This window comes from Mustelus asterias, chromosome 5 (assembly GCF_964213995.1).
Source record: "Mustelus asterias chromosome 5, sMusAst1.hap1.1, whole genome shotgun sequence".
NCBI classification, from domain to species: Eukaryota; Metazoa; Chordata; class Chondrichthyes; order Carcharhiniformes; family Triakidae; genus Mustelus; species Mustelus asterias.
This window is the reverse complement of record NC_135805.1, coordinates 146,814,640-146,837,034: the sequence shown is the minus strand read 5'-3', so window position 1 is coordinate 146,837,034 and position 22,395 is coordinate 146,814,640. Positions and strand designations below refer to the sequence as shown.

The 22,395-nt window shown below is 40.8% G+C and overlaps 1 protein-coding gene across 3 annotated transcripts in view; it reads right to left on the bottom strand.

Moving 5' to 3' along the window:
• Positions 1-3,904: 3,904 nt before the first annotated feature.
• LOC144493874 (Fc receptor-like protein 2) overlaps positions 3,905-22,395 on the bottom strand; it is a 33,393-nt gene continuing 14,902 nt past the window's right edge. For 2 of the 3 annotated variants that reach the window (XM_078213451.1, XM_078213452.1), the window contains 10 exons: positions 21,500-21,778; positions 19,396-19,683; positions 18,436-18,738; positions 15,565-15,666; positions 12,688-12,718; positions 11,380-11,471; positions 10,617-10,673; positions 9,651-9,716; positions 8,759-8,790; positions 3,905-5,522 (listed from right to left, as the gene is read on the bottom strand). In XM_078213451.1, coding sequence (XP_078069577.1) covers positions 5,391-5,522; positions 8,759-8,790; positions 9,651-9,716; positions 10,617-10,673; positions 11,380-11,471; positions 12,688-12,718; positions 15,565-15,666; positions 18,436-18,738; positions 19,396-19,683; positions 21,500-21,778 — 1,382 coding nt within the window. In that variant the 3' untranslated portion in view covers positions 3,905-5,390. The remainder of the gene's footprint in view (positions 5,523-8,758; positions 8,791-9,650; positions 9,717-10,616; positions 10,674-11,379; positions 11,472-12,687; positions 12,719-15,564; positions 15,667-18,435; positions 18,739-19,395; positions 19,684-21,499; positions 21,779-22,395) is intronic. The other variant, XM_078213453.1, reaches the window with a different exon arrangement.

Here is a 22,395-nt window from a genome sequence, read left to right as displayed (position 1 = left end):
CCTTAGCCTTGGAACTATTCTTGCAAACCTCTGCTGCTCAACTTCCAATGCGTTTATATCCTTCCTATAGTGTGGCACTCAAAACAATACACAATATTTCAGCTGAGGTCTCACTAATGTCTTGTACACGTTAATCATAGCCTCCTTGCTCTTCTACCCGATATTCTTATAAATAAAACCCACTATAATGCATGATTCATTACCTGCCTTCTCCTGCTACCTGCCACCTCCAATAATCTACATATACATGCAGACATATCCTTCTGCCCCCTCCATACCCTTAAGAAAACGACCATTTATTTGATATCATTTCTCTATGTTCTTCCTAGTAAAACGTGTCACTTCATATCTCTTCATATTGGACTGTATTCGCCACCTATCTTCCCATTCCAACAAAATGCCTATGCCTTTTGAAGTTCGACGATGTCCGATGTCACATTCGATAATATTTCCACCTTTCAACAGCAAACTTTCAAATTCCCCCTGCCCTCAAGATCAAAATCATTATTATGTTCAAAAAAAAGCAAAGGACCCATACTGACGCCACCCAACAGCATCCGCCCCGCGGCCCCCGGCCCCCACCACCCCCCTCTCTCCACCACCCCCCCCCCCCCCCCCCCGCCCCACCCCTTCGCCCCCAGGCCACACAGCCATAAACATTTGCACCAGTACAAAAAAAGGCCATTGTCCATTACGTTTTGCTGGCTTTTATTCGGCCAATTTTCTATCCACGTTGCGACAGTACTTATTCTATCATAAGCTATAACGTTTCGCACACGTCTGCTGTATGGCACTGTATCGAATATCTTTTGAATGTTCTTCTGCATTACCCTCATCAATCCTTTCTGTTACGCCCACAAACCTCCAGAAAATTAGTTATACAAGATTTTTCCTTCATAAATCTATGCTGGTTCTTCCTACTGAACCAATACTTTCCATTTACCTCCTAAAGTGTGTTCAATATAATTGTTTCTATAAGTTTGTTCACCAATGACGTTAAAGTAGCTGGTTTGTAAATGTTGCTGATATCTTTACAACATTTAATGAAGAAGGTCATAATATTTTCAATTGCACAATTCTCTGACTTTATCAATGAAATAACAACGAACGCAACTAGAAACAATTTCAGATTGTTTCATAACATTGACAATGAAGGAGCACCAACATGATTCCAGCTCAGGATGGCGTTTGCTGAAGGTGACCTTGTAGCTGATGGCGCTCCTATTATCTGCAGTTAGTGTCCTTCTGGGTGATAAAGATCACAAGGTTGGAAGGTCGTTTGAAAGAAGTCTTGGTGATTTACGTAGTACATTTGGTATATGACACACGTTATCCATTGTACATCAACGGTGGGGGGAGTAAAGTTTAAGGTTGCGGATTGAATCTCAGTAAAAAAAATATATACAACACGGTGCTGACCTCTAAATGGTGGACAGATTTTGGACAGTAAATAATTGCGATATGTATCACAGAATTCCCAGCCACTGAACTTTTCTCGTGGCTGGTCTATGAATACAGTTGGCCAAGTTTGGTTTCTGGTCAATGGTATCCCACAGGATGTTTTTTTTTTGAAATTAATAGAAATCTGACTTTCTGACGAATGTACTACATTTTTACATCAACTAAAAATACTTTATTTGCACAAGCAAAAATACATTAAACTGTATAACCTCCCAAAATCGAATAGAGGGCACTTATGGTGCATGTGAAAGCCAACAATCGATTAGCTCCTCAACGTGTTTACAAGCAAGAAGTCGTGACTTGTGTTACCCTTTCACTACCGCTCGTCTTCTCACGTTCTCACTGTATCTCTCGTACTTAACTGGTCGTGCTTCATGATGTCTCAATTTGTCATGATTGCAAACCTGGCCACGTTGGCGATTAACAAAAAAGTGTAATTTTGTTTGTTATTAATATCCCCAGAAGCTTTTTTGTTGATGGGAACATCTGGTGGGAAACAGCGTGCATGTAAAACAGCATTGCAGTTGTTTTATCTGTATCAGGATCCCTCTGCTTATGTTTCATGCCGACATTTGTCCTTCCTCAAAGCTTGTCAGTGAGATACCTTTAGAAACTGCAGCTTGAGGATCAGATGGAGAAGTTAAGCTATATTGAATCCTTAATGTTGTATATCCCTCTCGTAAGTAATTTGTCAGTAAAGTACGCTGGTATGGCATCCGGCTGTCTGTCCATCTGTTGCATCATTTTATCCTCAGTTAGTAGCTAATCGCTGCATCAAAGCCGTGAGCTGAAACTCAAAGTAATGTCTCCATTATAATTGTGTTGGTTCCAGTGTTATGCTAATACGAGTGCCAATTATCTCTGCAGGAATTTCTCAAATACCAGCTACAATAAGAGTTTGGCCTGTTTGCGTATTGAATTAACGATAGCTGAGTCCCAGAATTGAAACGATGCCCAAACACTTGGAATCCTAAATTGGCTGATGCATCTTAAAATGTGGCATTTAATTTCACCTCATCAGACTACAGGGCGAGTCATTCATTCTGAAGTCACACAATACTCCTTGAAATTGGGGGGAGGAGCCAAGCATTACTAATATTATACAACTTTGAGGCCTTTCTACTATTATGTTGGCATCAACTCTGTGTATTGACACTTAATCTGTAATTAATTGAATTAACATTTTGTATTTTCCTCAGGTCATCTCCCGATTACCACAATTCTGAATCAATTAGCAACTTCCTGCAATCTGCTTGACTTGAACATCACGCTCAATAGAAATTTTAGCTGTGTTAAATGGCTTATGATGAAAGTGAGGAGGTGTGGGATAGAGGGAAAGTTGGCCGATTGGATAGGCAACTGGCTGTCTGACCGAAGACAGAGGGTGGTGGTCGATGGAAAATTTTCGGATTGGAGGCAGGTTGCTAGCGGCGTGCCGCAGGGATCAGTGCTTGGTCCTCTGCTCTTTGTGATTTTTATTAATGACTTAGAGGAGGGGGCTGAAGGGTGGATCAGTAAATTTGCTGATGACACCAAGATTGGTGGAGTAGTGGATGAGGTGGAGGGCTGTTGTAGGCTGCAAAGAGACATAGATAGGATGCAAAGCTGGGCTGAAAAATGGCAAATGGAGTTTAACCCTGATAAATGTGAGGTGATTCATTTTGGTAGGACTAATTTAAATGTGGATTACAGGGTCAAAGGTAGGGTTCTGAAGACTGTGGAGGAACAGAGAGATCTTGGGGTCCATATCCACAGATCTCTAAAGGTTGCCACTCAAGTGGATAGAGCTGTGAAGAAGGCCTGTAGTGTGTTAGCTTTTATTAACAGGGGGTTGGAGTTTAAGAGCCGTGGGGTTATGCTGCAACTGTACAGGACCTTGGTGAGACCACATTTGGAATATTGTGTGCAGTTCTGGTCACCTCACTATAGGAAGGATGTGGAAGCGCTGGAAGGAGTGCAGAGGAGATTTACCAGGATGCTGCCTGGTTTGGAGGGTAGGTCATATGAGGAAAGGTTGAGGGAGCTAGGGCTATTCTCTCTGGAGCGGAGGAGGCTGAGGGGAGACTTAATAGAGGTGTATAAAATGATGAAGGGGATAGATAGAGTGAACGTTCAAAGACTATTTCCTCGGGTGGATGGAGCTATTACAAGGGGGCATAACTATAGGGTTCGTGGTGGGAGATACAGGACGGATATCAGAGGTAGGTTCTTTACGCAGAGAGTGGTTGGGGTGTGGAATGGACTGCCTGCAGTGATAGTGGAGTCAGACACTTTCGAAACATTTAAGCGGTTATTGGATAGGCACATGGAGCACACCAGGATGATAGGGAGTGGGATAGCTTGATCTTGGTTTCAGATAAAGCTCGGCACAACATCGTGGGCCGAAGGGCCTGTTCTGTGCTGTACTGTTCTATGTTCTATGTTCTGTTCTATGTTCTTAAAACATTATAATATTCGTGATAAGATAATGTATTATTTGCAGATTTATTATAAATCAGGAAATTTATTTGTGTCTCTTTTCCGCACATAAGAAAAATGGCAACTTCCACGGTATTTATTTTCATTACACTTTTGACTACAAACCGTTATTAATTAAAAAGATGTCTTCCACTGTGCATCATAAAATATTCTGCTGCACAGCCTTCTTCCAAATTAGTCAATGCCAACAACAAATCCACCCACCACATATTGTGAGCAAAGTATTGTGCTATTGTTGGGAAGCTGATATGCTGATTGTCCATTTCGTAGTCGAGGTCAGTCTTCATAACTCTTTTTCACACACTCTTGGTTACGTATTCTGCAATAGTTATGTTTATCTCAGTGAATTGGATTCACCCAGTGTCGTTACCATCAATAAACCATATTAGTTTGAGAGAAGTTATGAAGGATGTCCCTGCATTTTGCTGCCTTGAATTCTACAATACGTGTGTGGTTATCTATATTACATCGACCATTGTGCTTGAGTCCAAATATACTGCATTATTATTTTGTGAATAAGTTAGGAGGCCTCGGAAAAGCGTGACATTTTTTTCACGTTTATGAATTTTAACAAATTAGATATCCCCTTGCAGTTCGTCTTCATGAGTAATAGCTGACTAGTTGTTATTTAACCTGAGGATGACCACACATCAGGCCGAAGGCGGACCTTCATTAACTACCTTATTTGATAGGGGAATGAAACACACACTGTATTCCAAACCAGCTGACCAGTCAACTGAGCGAATATTCGGCCATTGATGTGCATTTTTTCCTCTTTGTAATGCACAGTACAGAACAATAGTGATATTTCATTAGCCATTCAATGGGTACCGTCCAGCCAATTAGCTCTGTTATCAATTGAGATATTAATGTCACAGTTTTTTCACAATTGTTCCACTCCAGTATGTTAATTAGACTCTAATCTGGAATTATATTCTGCGAAATATTGCATTACTGCTTCCGTAGTCGAGAAAAGTCATCAGAGTTGTCCAGAAGTGGAAGTATATCCTACTCATTAACCTGTTTTACAAAAGTCGGATAGATTGCTGATCAGTTAATTAGCACCAGAGCTGCGTTTACAACATGTCAATCGGTGTGGACCCTATTCTATTTGTAAAGCTGGAGGATAGTGCGGCACTGTGAGCGAATGTCTGCCGGAGCATTTCTCTGCTGAATTAAACTGCCTTAAACATCAGGATGCAGGATGAATTGAACTGAAAACAATTTAATGAATATCTCGAGTTGATTCACGCCAAGAATCAGTCAATATGACGCGATGCCCAACATTAATATTCAGGCAGTGCCACATTCCAAAGTATTTGAGTGCAAAATATACAGTAAGTTTCCGAAATTGAGCATCCGCTTTAGAAACACACGTTTTCAGCTCGAAACTATGAAGGCCACAAATGAACAATAGCTGCAATGACGCATTAATGTTTTGTTCAATTTCGCTATGAATGTCGTGGAAGGTTCTCGTAGACATCCCCTTCTTCATTTTCATTTCCTTGCAAATTATTTTCATTGTTGTGGTGATTCAGTGTGGCATATGTGATACAAGAGTCTCCCACGCCCTTCTTGTTATCCTGAAATTAAAGAATATAAGGTCAAATGGGTCTCTCGTGGTTGCACGAAATGCACCGAGGCCCATAAATACAGCATTGACTGGAGAAGTGTCTGAGGTTAACCAAGGGCCAACTTCACGACGCCCATTTCAATGGCAAACACTGCATGAGTGTCCAACATTAACATCTGCAAGGCAGAATGTAGGAATACGATGGGGTAACATCGAATGCCTAGATGCGTGCGACTCCAACAGCATTCAAGAAAATCTACACCATCCCGCAAAAAAAAACAACCACTGCTTAGTAGCAACCCATCGGCCATCTTGAAGTTACATTAACACCACATACGGATTCGTAGCGACAGCAGTTTCTATCTTCTGCAAGATGCACTGCAGAGAGCCACCAAAGATTCTTCTGTAGGATCTTCCAAAATTCAGAACACTCGCCACCTGAAAGAACAATCTTACTTTCCTAATGCACATAATCACAGAAGCACAGTGTAGAAAAGGCCTTTCAGCTCATCGAGTCTGCATTGGCAGCTGGGTATCACTTAACCTACATACCTATTCCCATTTGCCAGCACTTGATCCATGTCCTTTAATGATGCTGATCTAGGTACCTTTTAAGGGATGTGAGGCAATGCGCCTCCACCATCCTCCCAGTCAGTGCATTCCAGATCGTAACACCAGCTTGGTAAAAAAAAAGTGTTTTCCTCGCATCCCTGCTAAACTTCGTAGATGCATGGCAACACCACCAGCCTCATGTCCCCCCTCTGCCACCGATCCCCTTCCTGTTCTAACACCCTACCCTCATGGACCTATATCGCCATTCATTCATAGTCGCTGGGTCGAATTTCTGGAGCACCCTCCCTAACAGCAAACTGTGTATACCTGTACCACATGCATTGGAGTGTTTCTAGAAGGCAGCTCACCACTACAATCAGAATTCGTGATCGGCAATGATCATTGGCCTAGCCCACAAGACCCCGTGCAAGAATGTTTTTACAAAAACACGCAGAGGCTAAATGTCTTGGGCAACAAGAAAATATAAATAGGATGGTCAAATTGGCAAATAAGTGGCAGGTGGATTTTCAATCTGTTAAAGTGAGGTGACTCATTTTTGAAGGAGTCAATTGATGCAGAAGTTTTCAATGAACCACAAGAGACTTGGAAGTGAGGAAATAAGGGACCTTGGTGTGTTTGTCCATGAACTCTGAAGATGGAAGGGCATGTTAGTAGGCTGGTGTAAAAGGAATATGGGAAACTGGTCCTTATTAATTGATGCATAGATTACAAAAGCAGAGAGATATTGCTGGAGTTTTTTGGACTTTGGAAAGACCACAGCTGGAGTGTTGTCTACAGGTCTAGTGGTCAGATTTTAGGAAGGATGTGATTGCACTAAAGGGCGTGCAGAGGAAATTCACCAGCATGTTGCCTGGGATGGAATATTTAAGTTATGAAGAGAGGTTGAATAGACTTAGGTTGCTTTCGTTGGAGCAGACAAGACTGAGGGGCGACCTGGTCGAGGTGTACAACACTACGAGGAGCATGGACAGGATGACTAGCGAGTTTTTGTTCTCTTAGTTGAAGGGTTAGTCGCGAGGGGACTCAAGTTCAAGGTGAGGGGTAGGATGTTTAGGAGGGATGCGAGGAAAACACTTTTTTTACAAGAGGGTGTTACGGTCTGGAATGCATTGACTGGGAAGGTGGTGGAGGCGCGTTGCCTCACATCCCTTAAAATATTCCTAGATCAGCATCATTAAAGGACATGGATCAAGTGCTGGCAAATGGGATTAGGTAGGTAGGTTACTTGATACTCACGTGCCAATGCAGATTCGATGAGCTGAAGGGCCTTTTCTACACTGTGTGCTTCTGTGATTATGTGCATGAAGAAAGTAAGTCTACATCGTAACATATATGACTCATTTTGATGTTTCCCGTCTGCTAAGGGAATATTCCTCAAGAAGACATTTGGAAGTGACCTTCAACATCATGGCAGTAGCTGTGTACCATTCATGAATTGAGACATTTAGTGCTGCAAGTGTTCGTTCAAAAGCACCTGCCTAATCAGATACTTCTTCAAACTATTAGAACAAGGTCAAGAGCTGCAGAACAATGCTGGTACATGCAAGTTCCTCTTCAAATCCAACCATTCACCCCACGAGCATTTCATAACTGTTCATTTTGATTCCCAGAACTCACTGTCCATCCGCACTTTGGGTGCACCTGGAACATGGACTGCATTTACTGAGGAAAGTTTCCTAACTTCACGGTCAACAGGTCAATTAGGAAGAGGTCATAAATATTGTCCTTGCTAGCAACACCCATGTTGCATGAATTAATGTTATGATGTTATGAATATTACGAATCAAAATTTTCACTCTCAAACTATGAAAAATATGTTTAAGCTGAAGACTTCATGGAGTCTGGAATTGATGTTAAGGACTCCCAGGGCGACTCCCTCCTGATTGTATATCACTGTGCCACCACCTCTGCTGGGTCAGTCCTGCTGGTGGGACAGGACAGATCCAGGGATGGTAATGGTGGTGTCTGGGGTGTTAACTGTCAGGTATGATTCAGTGAGAATGTGCCAGGCTGAGTGACCAGTCTGAGAGTTTAAACGCCTTTGAAAAATAACAAAAAAATGAAATTTTAAAGGGAGCTGAACCTACTTTGGATCATGAGTCTGTGCTAACTAATGACAGTGAGACTTTTTTTCACTTTGGAACACCGGTCAAACTAACCATTTGATGCTATAGGGGCTCCGATCAATATTTGTAATTAAAGGGCGACGTTGATAACAGTGTAAGCAATGCTTCCTTACTTTGATTTTCAGGTTTAAAATTGCCATTGGTGCTATCGACCAAACGAACTTTGGCCGCTTTTTGTTACGTATGCAATTTTTGAGTTCATGTACTGATCTCAAACTGTTTGCATATTGAGTATATTCCCGTTGTTGAAAATAATTGTCTTCATTTTTGCAAGTGGAACATACGTGGAGACAGTCATTCTGCTGCTCTTGAAGACAGCACCATATTATGTGTTCCAATGTGTGGGTTAGTTGTATGTGTGTGTGTGGGGAAGCGTTGTTGGCGAGGAGTGGTGGTTGGTGCGGTGGGTTTGGTAGGGGTGTTGTTCGTTTGCGGGATAGATTTCAGTTGGACGATTGCAAAATCTGACACCCATGTGCTCGCCTTATGGCCAGCTGTTCAAGCTCCAACAGCATTACTTTTGTCTTTCCATCTGAATATTACTGACCTGCTTCCCTCCTGCAGTGCCACCGCTGTTACCTGCAAGAAAGAAAAACAGAAGCATTTAAAACTGACCGTCTGGGCATGTTGGCGGGGATGAATAAATTCTCATGGAAAGGGAATGTTTTAAATCTATTCCGCCCTAAAAAAAATACTGGATTGACAAACATGTATATTACTCCCCGTTGAGGTCAGGGCAAAGTAACTTGAGGCATGATGTACACCGGGCCGCCACCACTCTCTGTCATTGAAACTGTGGCTCGTATCAGATTTAACCGATCATGCATTCACAGCGTGTGATTATAGGAAGCGTATGCTCCCTGTGTAATAATTTGTTTGTACCACCAGTGTCTGTTGCGTACATAGACTTTCAACTTTGTTGTAGATCCAATGAATACGCCTCCGTTCTACATAAGTACAACGACTCAATATTTGAACAATAGTTCTTAAAGGAATTTTTAAATTGTCTTGTCCACAATCAGTCAGTGTTATGAAGGCAGATGTAATGCAGCGTTTCAGGAGGAACACTCCAGCAGACATCGCTATGATACGCCTTGACATATATGTTCTACACTCAATATATGCATGGTGCATCCTTGTATTGCAGATTCAAATTAATTTTCACTTTACTGTCCGGAGAGAAAACCAGCAGATACCTATGTGACGCCCAATGTCCACTGCGAGGTGTTTTACATCTAATGGGTGTGAAATTATTCACTGCCCTCCCAGTCACCCTGCGTAACAATCTGTAAGGATTTTTAGCGCAGTCACTGATGTTACAATTTTAGCTCTGTGTTGCTGACAGGATTGCAAACTAATTTCGAGGGAAGCATTCAAACTTGTGGAACTGCAAATACAATCCCACTTAACAACAAGTTGTAAAAAAAACGATAAGTTACCGGCGCCGCTTGACTTTGTGATCTTGACAACTGCATAAACCAAGCCGGCATCAGATTCAGTAGTATCTAAATAGGTGGATTCAGAGACAAAGCAAACATAATGAAGTGGTCTTTACAAGTATCAATGATCGATATAGTGGGTGCGATTGAGAAACAAAGGGGGAAATGGGTAAGCACATATATCCTACATATATAGATACATGTTTTTTACATATAAAAACGAATACGCAGTGTGATTAGCATAAATGATTAGGTGACGATAATACACTATGACAGTACATTGCTATTTATTTGTTTAATGGACATGAGTAAGGCATTTCATTTACATTGATAAACAGTGATGAACACATTTTTTCCACTCTCAGTGACCATAAAGGTAACACTTATAGAAATAGAATAGTTGCTTCTTGAGTTTTTTATGCTAATTCATTCTCAGCCTTCAAAGGAATTAATACTAAAATCGTTCACTGCAACAGCGGTAATTGAATCATCACAAGAAAAATCTATTCAAACAGACTTTGCTGTATGAGTCCCCAGAACATAGACATGCCTGGAGCTCTGATTGTATTGTGTAAAATAGGCTATGTTTGCTAAATGTACACCTTATTTTCCCACAACTACATGGATCGAATTATACCTTAGGTATATCATCGTTGCTCTGATTTAATACAACCTTATTATCCCGGTTAATTACACTTAAACACACAGTAGACCTGTAAAGCACACAACAGGGAGATTTGTTTGCAGTATCTATGACTTGCAAAGGGGTGAAATTACCAGAAAGTAACAGTGTGCTCCCTTATAAATAGGGATGCGTTTTGTGTTCTGTGCTGCAATACATAACTCCAGTATGACCTGTTATAGGTAGCCTCCGGGAGTCGCATGAAAGTCATTTTTCCCCCAGTAGTTAATCACTCATGTAATGTATACCAATCCATACCAAGCAGGAAAACAATGAAGGTTTACCTTCTACAGCACGAGGGCCACTTACTGCACAATAAGTCGGCTGGAAACTGTCTGAATCTAAAGAATTCAAAGAATAGAAAATTGTTTACTTGATGGCCGAGGTACACAATGAAACATTTAGGGAGAAGACATATGAAAAATTCAGTACTGGAGGTTATTTATACCTGTGCTTACCAAATTAAAAATACAATGCCTAATCCGCCTGACTGAATTAATATGTGCGCAATTCTATATTTATAGGGAAATCATCGATTTGCCTTGGATTATTAGGGCGAGATGGATCTGTATTTAAACATTTTATTGCAAGTGTTGGACTATAAAGACGTGTTGTATCGCATTGTCATGCGTTTGGCATTCAAATATCAGTTATCAGTCAATATTCTGCATTGCTCTTTTACTTAACTTATTTGCAATATCCATTTGGAAAGAGAAACAATAACCTTTAAGTACTCAAGATATCGATTCTAATAGCTGATTATCAGCGTGCTTTACTGTGACCATGGAGGAACATCAAGAGAGCCAGTGCATATTCATTTCTGATAAGGTACAGATCACACCTTCATAAAAAACGAAGAGTGATGAAATGCAACAAAGTTTTTTTAAAAAATCAAAATGAGAAGTGGGGCAGAGCAGCAATTTCATCTAAACATCAGCTACAAATACTATATAAAACAAAATCAGCAAGTGCGTGCTTAACTTCATTTCAGTGTGAATATAAGCCTACTTGTGACACGAATAAATAAACGTTAAACTTAATGCTTACTGGTATTTCGGCATTTTCCAACAACTGCATATTCAAAGTTGCTGGTCGACGTCTTTTCGCCAGAATGTTGAGGTATATTTCCAGTTGTATCACTTTGAACCAAAGATATTGAGATATTAACAAATAATTTGTTAATACGCTAAATTGCAATTCAGCAAATGCAGTAGGAGCAGAAAAGAAACTTACTAGAGGAATATAGCAGAAAGTATAAATAATTCAATGCAGAATACGCATTTGTACAACATTAATCATCCTGGCAAACCATTGTTAGTTCCACAATGTTTACTGGAAGCTATCTTGCTTTGTAAAACATTTATATTAGCAACTTCAAGCGCCTATGAACTGAAAACGCTAGAGATTCCAACAACCCTCTAATTGGAAACAAGTGTCCCCCAATTCGCCTCTATATTGTTTTCAAATACTGTCAAACCAATTCTACCATTATTGACGTACTTGCTGGAGGTAACATTCTCAACCTCCCAGCTCCTCGCCCATTGCCCCCTCGACGTGTTTAACAGTCTTAAAGCCTTTCATTCCTGCTAGTATCTAACCTGTTGTCCCAAGGACTTCTGTCTCTTTTTGTTCAAACGTCCTTAAAAATGAAGTCGCGAGTTCGACATACGATGCTAGTGAACCTCTGCTGTAACCTTTTGCGGCATTTGTCAGCTCCCGCGATGTCCACAACGCAGAATTATCCATGATAAGCAACAGTTACGTACATATTTGCTCATTAAGTTATGTCTTGATTGATTTCCATTTATTTTGAATGCTTGCCCTTATTGGTGAAATGATTTAAGCAGATTAGCAGGACGACAGATCAGAAGTGCAATGTTTCGGCATAGCAAAACGTCCCTGATAATCGACTTTTTTCCTTCCAAATCGTGTGATGCACAGTATACCATCTTTATATGCTAGTTGCCTCAATATTCACCATTGCGTTCAGCTCCACATTGACATCCTTCTTCCTGTTCCTGTTATGTAACCATTATCTCTATGCGTCTTGCAGTTGGTAACTATACAAATACTATCTAATATGTGGTCACTTAGTTCTTGTTCCCCATATATTGAAATGCATTCGCATTTAATGGATGCCGGATTCACTATTTGATTCGAAAAGAAATTATCCAGGAACTGTGTCATCGGGAACAGCATTACAGATCTTTCGCCATTATGTCTCCACTACGCCATTCAGGGGCATTCAGGATGAATTACTGGATGAATTCACGCGGACGAGCATGACATTCACCCTTTTCGGCCTTTTATTGAAGATAGCTACAAGTGTATGATTTAGACAGCTGGATGACTTACCGTAGTTGTGGGGAAATGTTGGAGGAACTCTCTGCACAAAACAAGAAAAAACACATGTCAGAAATTCGGGTCGTAAATACGTTGGCCTAACACCTTACAAATGGTTTCTTCATCTGGTCAGTAAACAGTAATATTTTTAATTGAACTGAATTCTAGAACAGCTTCAGCTAAGCATTGAGGAATAGGCCGACGACTGTAGGATGCATCAAACGTTATGTTGACATCTTTACATGATTGCTTTAGCAGAGGCTTCACTGAAAAAAAAACTTTGAATTTAACTGTCGAACTATACCCCCCTCCCCCCCCCCCCCCTCTCCCCCGCCACACACACACGCAGAATATCTGAAATTTGTGTGATCTGGGCAAGACATAGCCGGATAAGCTTGAAGTATTGATGGACGCTAAAGCACAAAATTTGGTTGGGATATATAATTAAATGTAGGAAAGACACAGAACACAAATTGATGTACTGTTGGGGGTAGGAGTGTGTGTGTATGTGTGTGTGTGTGTGTGAGGGGGGCGGGCGTTGGGGGGGCGGGCGTTGGGGGGGCGTTGGGGGGGGAGGGGGCGGGCGGGGGGGGGGGGACGGTTTGCTGGTGTGTGCTGCAAATGGACCAGCCAATTACATATATAATCTAAATGTCTCCAGCAACCAGATTCTACCCTTGATCATGTTTTTTTAATTCTTTCTGATGGTATATGTCCCTAGCTATCATGTACCAGACCATTGAAAGAATATACATCTCTAATTTCTTCAAGCTATTCAGTTAACTGAAATCCTTTCTGCGTGTGTTTTTATTTAATTACATCGGTCTTAAACCCTATGTCCAGAATTGTACAAAACACCCCAGTTGAGTGAGAACCGTTTTACTGTCATATTATGATTAATCAAAACATATTTGGAACGCTACAGAAAATGTCAATTGTCAACTTGATCTGCCACAGTCAATGGCATCTTAAATTATAGTACTTGCTCTCTCCATTCCTGCACTCCTTTTAAACCGTACCCTTTTAATTCCGATGAATTCTTGCTTATTCTACCAAGAGGCAAAACAACATGCCAACTTGCCAGCAGTAAATCTGAACGGCCAAGGCTGCATCCATTACAATAGCCTGTATATGTCCTGTTTTGATTTCATCACTGCATACTGAACAGCTCAGAAACATTCAGGTTGACTGTCATTTGCAAAGAAGAAATTGTTCCCTAAACAACTAATATTGTGAGCCTTGTTGGCCTGCTTCAAAGAAAGCACTATTCCAAGTACCAATTCTAAGACAAATGTTCGATGTGGAACAAAGTCCTCACCATTTAAAAATAATGCATGTTCTTTTTCACCCAGCTGCCTTTTATTAATCCGTGATATAAGCGTATATTTCATTCCATGCGCTTACATTTGTGGGAACTGATCAGATTCCCTTTTCTGAAGTTCACCATATTAACTACGTAACCATAATCAATCCCTGAATTTTCCACAGGAAAGGTTAGATAAATATCCTTCCTCCTTAACAACTAACTACTCATGTTTTTAATTAATTCAGACTTGAACAAGTTTCTGTCATAAATTCCCAGGATTATTATTTATAAAACAAAATACTACTAACGATGAGAAACTGACTGGTTTGGTTCTGCTGGTTTTATCTTAACACTTTCGGCTTTCTATTTTAAAAGTATGTAGCAATTGGAGTTTTCAAACTCCTATCACCAGTCCTTCATCTAACAATGATAGACAGATTATGTGCAATGGTTCCACCTTTTCCTCCTGTAATCGATAGAGAGTTCGTCATTGCTTCCAACTTTCCCTTTAAATTAAGCGCATTAAGTAATATTAGGTTTCATTAGCGGGTTTTTCTGAATTAATTTGTGTCGGGTCCAAAGTCCTAACTTCTCATCTAGCATTGAGATTAATGATCCACACATTCTGGAGAAGCATCACATCGATATCCTGACAGGAAAAATAATCCCTTGTGTGTGATTAACGCAAGTGACAAATGCACACTTTAAGGGTGATCAGTGAGTTAATCTGACGATTGCTGTAACCATATATTCCTGTCCAATTGCATTGCACGGCAGGAAACATAATTTCTCTAACACGATGAGCTATTGCCATGCAATTTGTCCCTGTTATTTAATTTCGGCTTCAAAATCAGTCCATGCGAGATTTGTCCGTTGTCGCTCGCCCTGATGTAAAGCTTGCTGGAAAGAATGAAGTTTCCTAAAATGATCCCTCAACTATTGAACGCAATTCATGAATGTATCAATTTAACAGTCAGTTGGCAGGACGGAAATTGAACGTTGCTGAAATGAAGTAAATGTTGCCTCCATTTTAAACATTGCACTCACCAGGATAAATACAAGAATACCAAATTTCAGAAGATAAGAGCAATCTGTACGACACAAGCCAAGAGTGCTGATTTCAAGGCAGTTACATTCTGATTGGCTGGCGCATTGCTGGTCAGAACGGACATAGATACATAAACAGCAACTGGTTCCCTGAAAAGAAACAAATATTTTGAAATCATGCTCTTTTTTGAATTACCAGGAGACAATATTTTCGGGCTGTTTTCTCCATGGTGATGCTGGTCCCAATCAAATCACATTTGTCAATCAATAAATGTCCTTTATTCCTGTGATACAAATTGTCGGGTCGCCTAAAATTTGGGATTTTAGTGTTTGTCCTAATGAGTGCAAGATTGGAAAGCTCAGGGAACATGTTTCGCTGCTCAGCAATATTAAAATAATGGAAAGCAAATAGCACTTTTGCTCTATCGCACAACGGCACATTGCTATGGAAAATAAACCTGTTAAATATATTATGCTCTCACTGAACATTGAGCGGACTGTTGAGTATGACTCCCCACCTCCATGGCATTGCTCACCTCGATTCTTGTTTCTCCGTTCGTAGCATAAGTATGCAAGCAGGGCAATGATAAGAAGGAGTGGAATAACCGTTGTGGTGATGGCAGCTGTATGGCTCTGTGCTGGATTTAAATAAGTATATTTGATGAACAATATTATACCGCCCCAGAAATCATACCTTCCATCTGAAATTTAATTACTATGCATTAATGATTCACTCGCTTTCGGCTACAGTTCCTCAATATTTAAATAGTAAACCCCGAAAAAGCAAGCTGTATAGTCACTTATTGCAATGCCATCGTTTCTGACCTGGTAAACCCCTTGCTGAAACATTTTTTTAAAAATCGTGAGGGGATTTACAGGTCACATACCAGGAGCACCTTAGAAGCAAGTGATATGACAACCCGTTTACTAATAAGAGCACATTGTTTCAGATGGATATAAGGAGTTATCTCTCTCTCTCTCTCTCTTTCAAATCGTTGTTAACCAGAGAATGATAGAAATTACACAACATGGAAGGGAGCCATGATTCCCTCCATCTTGCCCGTACCGACTTCAAAACACCTGGGTGCACTTTCTAATCTCAATTTCCTGCATATGACCAATAGCCCTGCGAATTACAGCATTTGAGATGCTAATCCATATTGTCCCTATTAAACTAATTAGCGTTTCTGCTTCCACCAACCACTGAAGCAGCAATTTACGAACACCAACAACCCACTTGTTAACAAGATTTTTCCTCATGTCCCCTTTAATCCTTCTGCCACGTGGCTTAGATGTCTGACCTATTTTATTTTTAATTCTCTGCAAAGGGAAACAGTTTCCTTCTTTCCAGTCTGTCGCTACCACTCACAGTTACTAATACCTCAATCATGTCAATCCTCAGCCTTCTCTGTTCCAAGGAAAACGACTCCCAGCTCTCCAAAGTTTCGACGTCGGTACAATTGTCCTACCGTGGCAACATTCCAGTAATTTGTTTCTACACTCTATCCGGAGTAATTCCTGTAAGGTGGTGACCGGAACTACACGCCATATTCCAGTTGTTGCCTCGCCAGTGCCTTATGCAGTTCCAGCCTTACATTTCTATTCTATACCTTTGTGAATGATGACGAGCATTCCATATGCATTCTTGTTATTGTGTAGAATACTCTTCGATGCAAACTGTGGACTATTGAATTCACTGAATGGAGTGTTTTCTTTGACATGGAGATCAAGCGTGATAGGGGAGGAATGGAAAGGACAAAGAACAAAGAACAATGCAGCACAGGAACAGGCCCTTCAGCCCTCCAAGCCAAGCCTGCACCGATCATGTGCTCCTAACTAGACCATCCGTTTGTATCCCTTTATTCCCAGTCTGTTCGTGTGGCTATCGAGATAAGTCTTAAATCATCCTAGCCTGTCTGCCTCAACCACCTTGCTTGGTGGTGCATTCCAGGCCCCCACCACCCTCTGTGTAAAACACGTCCCCCGCACATCTGTATTCAACCTTGCCCCCCTTACCTTGAACTTGTGACCCCTTGTGTCTGCCATTTCTGACCTGGGAAAAAGCTTCCAACTGTTCACCCTATCTATGCCCTTCATAATTTTGTAAACTTCTATTAGGTCGCCCCTCAACCTCCGTCTTTCCAGGGAGAACAACCCTAGTTTACTCAATCTCTCCTCATAGCTAATACCTTCCATACCAGGCAACATCCTGGTAAACCTTTTCTGCACTCTCTGCAAAGCCTCTACGTCCTTCTGGTAGTGTGGCGACCAGAACTGGATGCAGTATTCCAAATGTTGCCTAACCAACGTTCTATATAACTGCAACATCATATACCAACTTTTATACTCTGTGCCCCGTCCAATAAAGGCAAGCATGCCATATGCCTTCTTCACCACCTTTTCCACCTGTGCTGCCACCTTTAAGGATCTGTGGACTTGCACACCCAGATCTCTCTGAGTGTCTATACTCCTGATGGTTCTGCCATTTATTGTATAGCTGCATTAGATCTCCCAAAATGCATCACTTCGCATTTATCTGGATTACATTCCATCTGCCATTTCTCCGCCCAATTTTCCAGCCTATCTATATCCTGCTCTATTCTCTGACAATGTTCATCACTATCCGCAACTCCAGCAATCTTTGTGTCGACCGCAAACTTACTAATCAGACCAGCTACATCTTCTTCCAAATCATTTATATATATCACAAACAGCAGAGGTCCCAGTATAGAGCCCTGCTGAACACCATTAGTCACAGACCTCCAATCAGAAAAAGACCCCTCCACTGCTACCCTCTGTCTTCTATGGCCAAGTCAGTTCTGTACCCATCTAGCTAGTTCACCTTTGATCCCGTGAGATTTAACCTTTTGCACCAGCCTGCCAAGAGGGACCATGTCAAGTGCTTTACTAAAATCCATGTAGACGCCATCCACGGCCCTTCCCTCGTCAATCATTTTTGTCACCTCCTCAAAAATCTCAACCAAATTTGTGAGGCATGACCTCCCTCGTACAAAACCATGTTGCCTGTCGCTAATGGGATTATTCAGTTCTAAAAGGGAAGATGAGTTCAGAAAGCAAACAAATCTGGTTTGACCGTGTTGAATGTCAGTGCCAACGTAAAAGTAATCAATCGCCAAACACTGCTTCTAAATCCGAGATTTGTTGCGTTGTATTCGCGTTCTATCTCCTCTATACTCTGTCTCTCTCCATGACCTATTTGTTAATTCAGATTTTGAAATTTGCTGGGTTGTTGCAGATGCAATGATGTCTTACAAAATAAAATCCAAATGCAACAATGTCACTCATTCGTGATCACATATAGTGTCTATTTTGAAGTGTATGTAAGCTGTGTTTCAAATCAAATGTGCACATTACAGTCAAATCATCCTACTATACTTTCCCGGTACCTGGTACTGTGATATCGATATAATTGCTGGTTGTGTTAAATATCACTTCATCGGGTCCTCTGTTCATCGCTACACAGCGATATCGCCCTTTGTACCGTATCTGGAATGAATGAATATTCAGCTGACGCCCGTCTGTGCTGAAATTATAATGTTCGCTGATGTTTTCCAACTGCTGATGGTTCAGGTACCAAATGAACTGGGGAAATGTGCCTTCCTTCAACTGACACTGCATCACGAGAGGATCTCCAATTGAAATCTCAGTTTTGTTGGTGTTAGAATTAAGAACAGCACCGCCAACAGGAACTGTAAGGAAGCAAACTAAGTTGTGAAGTTAGAGAAATAATTCACTATCGACATCGGAATGAAAAAGTAATGTTGGATGTTAACTTAGATTAAATCGTTTGAATTCATTTGAATGCAGCAAAAATGTGCAATTGGCTTATCGGTCCTGAGAATTGGGCTACTGCTTTGGGGAAATGGGTCCAAAGCCTGTTCTTTTATTCACTGAAGAGATTTGGGCATCGCTCCTTGGGTCAGAATTTATTGCCCATCCCTTGTTACCCTGGAAAAGATGGTGTCACTCTTTATAATCTTACAACAGACGTCAAGATCAGAGTCATGGTCGGTTTAAAGATCTCTCATGTCAATCCGCTTTTATATGCTTCCCGAGTCCTGCTTCCTTGAAGGACAAGAGAATTAGATGCATGAGAACACCGCTGTTTGCAACTGGCACTTCGAGCCATGCATCATCCCAACTTGGGACTAAATCGGCCTTCCCGCACTGTCACTGGAACAAAAGACTCCCTCAGGCCATTGTGGATGCAACTACAAAGCATAGGCTGCAGCGGTTCAAGAAGCTCACCAGCAACTTCTCAATGGCATTAAGGAATGGGCAATAAGATATCGGGCTCAGATAATGTGGCCCACGGCATGTAAAAGACTAAAGAGGAATATACTCACCGACCACTGCCAATGGAATGGATTCGCTGTACAGAGCATTTTCCGATACCTGGTTTGAAACTCTGCAGTTGTAATTTCCTTCAGCCCTTTTACTGACATTAGCCATTTCGTAAGCAATTCTGCTATGATTGGAGATTTCCCAATGTATTTCGTTCGTCAAATTGTTATAAAAAACATACTTAATCGGAGATGAACCGGTGGACACGGAGCAGGTTAAGGTCACCGCCTCTCCCTGTATGATTTCTGATCGAGGTTGGAGTTCTAGATCCGGTTTTGATACTGGAATTACTGTAGGAAAGGAAAACTGTTGGTGCATTGTTCTGGTGGCAGTTATGTGTCATTCCAACGGCATGCAACGCACTCGCCATACCATTTGTTTCTGCTATTAAATTAAATATTAATTCGAGCCTGTCTCCATGATCCAATTACATGTTTCTGAAAGTCTGATCCACTAAGCATAATGAATTGTCTTGACACTGACGATGCCACTTCGCCCCCACCAACTCTGAGGAGTGCTTGCTTAACTGTTAAGATGCCTGACAACAGATTAAACTGAAAGTGACACGATAATAGAATTGCAGAGTAATTTAGATGATATACAGAAGTGTGAGGTCATTCATTTTCCTGAAAGGGTAGAGTGTGAGAAATATAAATTCCGTGAGACAGTTCAAAACAGTGAGCCGGAACAGAGGGACCTGTGCTACTCGGGGATCTATTCTTCAACCCCCAGAGCAACCAATTAAGGTTATAGCGAGCCACAACAAAGGCAATGTCGACTTCAGAAATGTTTGCATTGAGCACAGAATAAAGGGACATTCTGATAACGTATATGAACTTTTAATTTTGTTTCCTTGCACAGATATTGCCTAACCTGCTGAGCTTTTGCCAGTATCCTTTGGCTACTGATTTTCAGATTTCAACCATCTGCAGTTATCTATTTTAATGAATTTACACATAGCTCTGTTCAGGACCCATGTATTGCAAGCAGTTCTGACCAGCACATATTAAAGTCTAATATGCGAGGATGCTTGGGACCTCAGCATAATCGTTCCAGTGATGAGTTATTGAAGCTTAAATCTAGGAAGAAATACGTGTTCTTATTCTTGGAGCAAAGGAGGTTGAGCAGAGTATTGATAGAGAGCAAAGGAGATGAAGAGAAGTGTTGATGCCTGGTTTAGGCAGTTTAGGTGATGAAAGACTGTTCTAACTAATTGAGGTAACAAAGGCTTGGTAACACAGATTTAAGTTACCTTGGCATAAAATGTTTGGGATAATATGAAAAATGAATCTTTGACACAGCCTGTGGCAACTTAATGGAATTCAATGCCTCTTTACTCAGTTTATTATTTGTTATTAGAGTGTAACTGTTCAGAGGGGAGCATTACCGTCTAATCCATTTTTGTCAATCGTATTTGCAATGAAGTGATGGCACAACACCTTTTGGATCTACAGAAAAGCGGATACGAATCCGTGACGAGGTAGGTCACCTGCGAGGTTCGTGAAATGTCAATAACTTTGTAATGGAACATGCATCTCGAGAGGAACAGGCAGGGTTAACACAACAGGAATCGGTCCATAGAGGACGCCAGAAAACTGTTCTCGTTCCGGGAGACTTTTTTGGTGAATACCAAATTTTTATCTCAAAATTCTTTCAAATTGATTTCTAATTTTCACGATGGAAATACATCCCACTCGTTTGCACTTTTGTCTAAAATTCTGGAATGTTACATAAAGATCACAGTTCAGGCTGTGTTATTTTAGCCTCCACCAAGCATGTCGCGGTGCTGTTTACATTTCTGAAATCCCTAAGTCAGATCACATAATTTTACGATCTAGTCATTCTTTTTACATGAAAATTAAGCATTACTGTACTGCATGATTCCTCCAACTACTAGATACAGCCTTTCACGCTATTCATATTGTCATATTCAGTTTTAACCAAATGCAAATTATAAAATATCTTCTTATCCTCCCTTGATCAAGTAGGGTCAGTAGAGGTCACGCTTCTATCGACCACGATTTTCCAAATCCCGCCATCAGTCTCGTGACTTCATTCAACCCCTTATCTGTGATATTATTAATAAGATCAATAAGATCTACTCACGTTTAACTAAAACAGAAACCGCATTACTCAGTTTCTTCTGTGCGCTTCTGGGAGTTGTTACTTCACATTGGTAATATCCCGAATCGCCTAGCACAGCAAGTTCTCTTAAATAATAATTTTGTTCTGCAGGTAAATTGAGACGTTGCTCATTGTTGAAAAATGAGTATAACAAAGGGTAATTGGTCTGCAATTGTCCAGCCGAACAGATGAGATTCAACTGCTGGCCAACAAATATTTCAACTTCCGGATCAACTTTCAGCAGGGGTGGGGAACAGAGGTCTAAACAAAAACAAATGCATCAAGTTATTGCATTGTAAATATAGCTCCTTCATCGGAGCAGTAATTTTTGATAACACACAGTACCGGAAAATACACAAAGTATTACTCCAATTCTGGTTATGTTTCAATGTATAGTTTGCTCCTTCAAGGCCCAGGATGCCTCAAATTTTAAGTGGAACATTTACTTCCCTGACGCATTCACAGAATTGGATTCAACATAATAATGAATATCCTAGGTGCTCGCGATTTGTTTGGTCAGAGATGTTGCTGTGGTCAGTCGAGTAATAAAATGAAAGTCAAATACTGCAAATGTTGCAAATCTAAAATAATAAAAGAAACGAAAATGCTTGATAGCCTCAGCAGATCTGGCAGCAACTGTGGAGAGAGATAACGTTAACGCTTCAAGTTCAAATGGCATTTCTACATAATTGAACAAAATAGGAAACTGTGGTGATGTTGTGCCTTTAAGAAATGTATTTTGTCCTCTTCCTTGTTCAGGATTTGGTTTCGCAGATTGTCACATTATCGGTGTCACTTTGTCTGTACCCGGAAACCCTTGTTGCTACTCTAGCAGCAGAATTGACCATAATTGCTCTAAAAAAAAATTTTATCTGGAC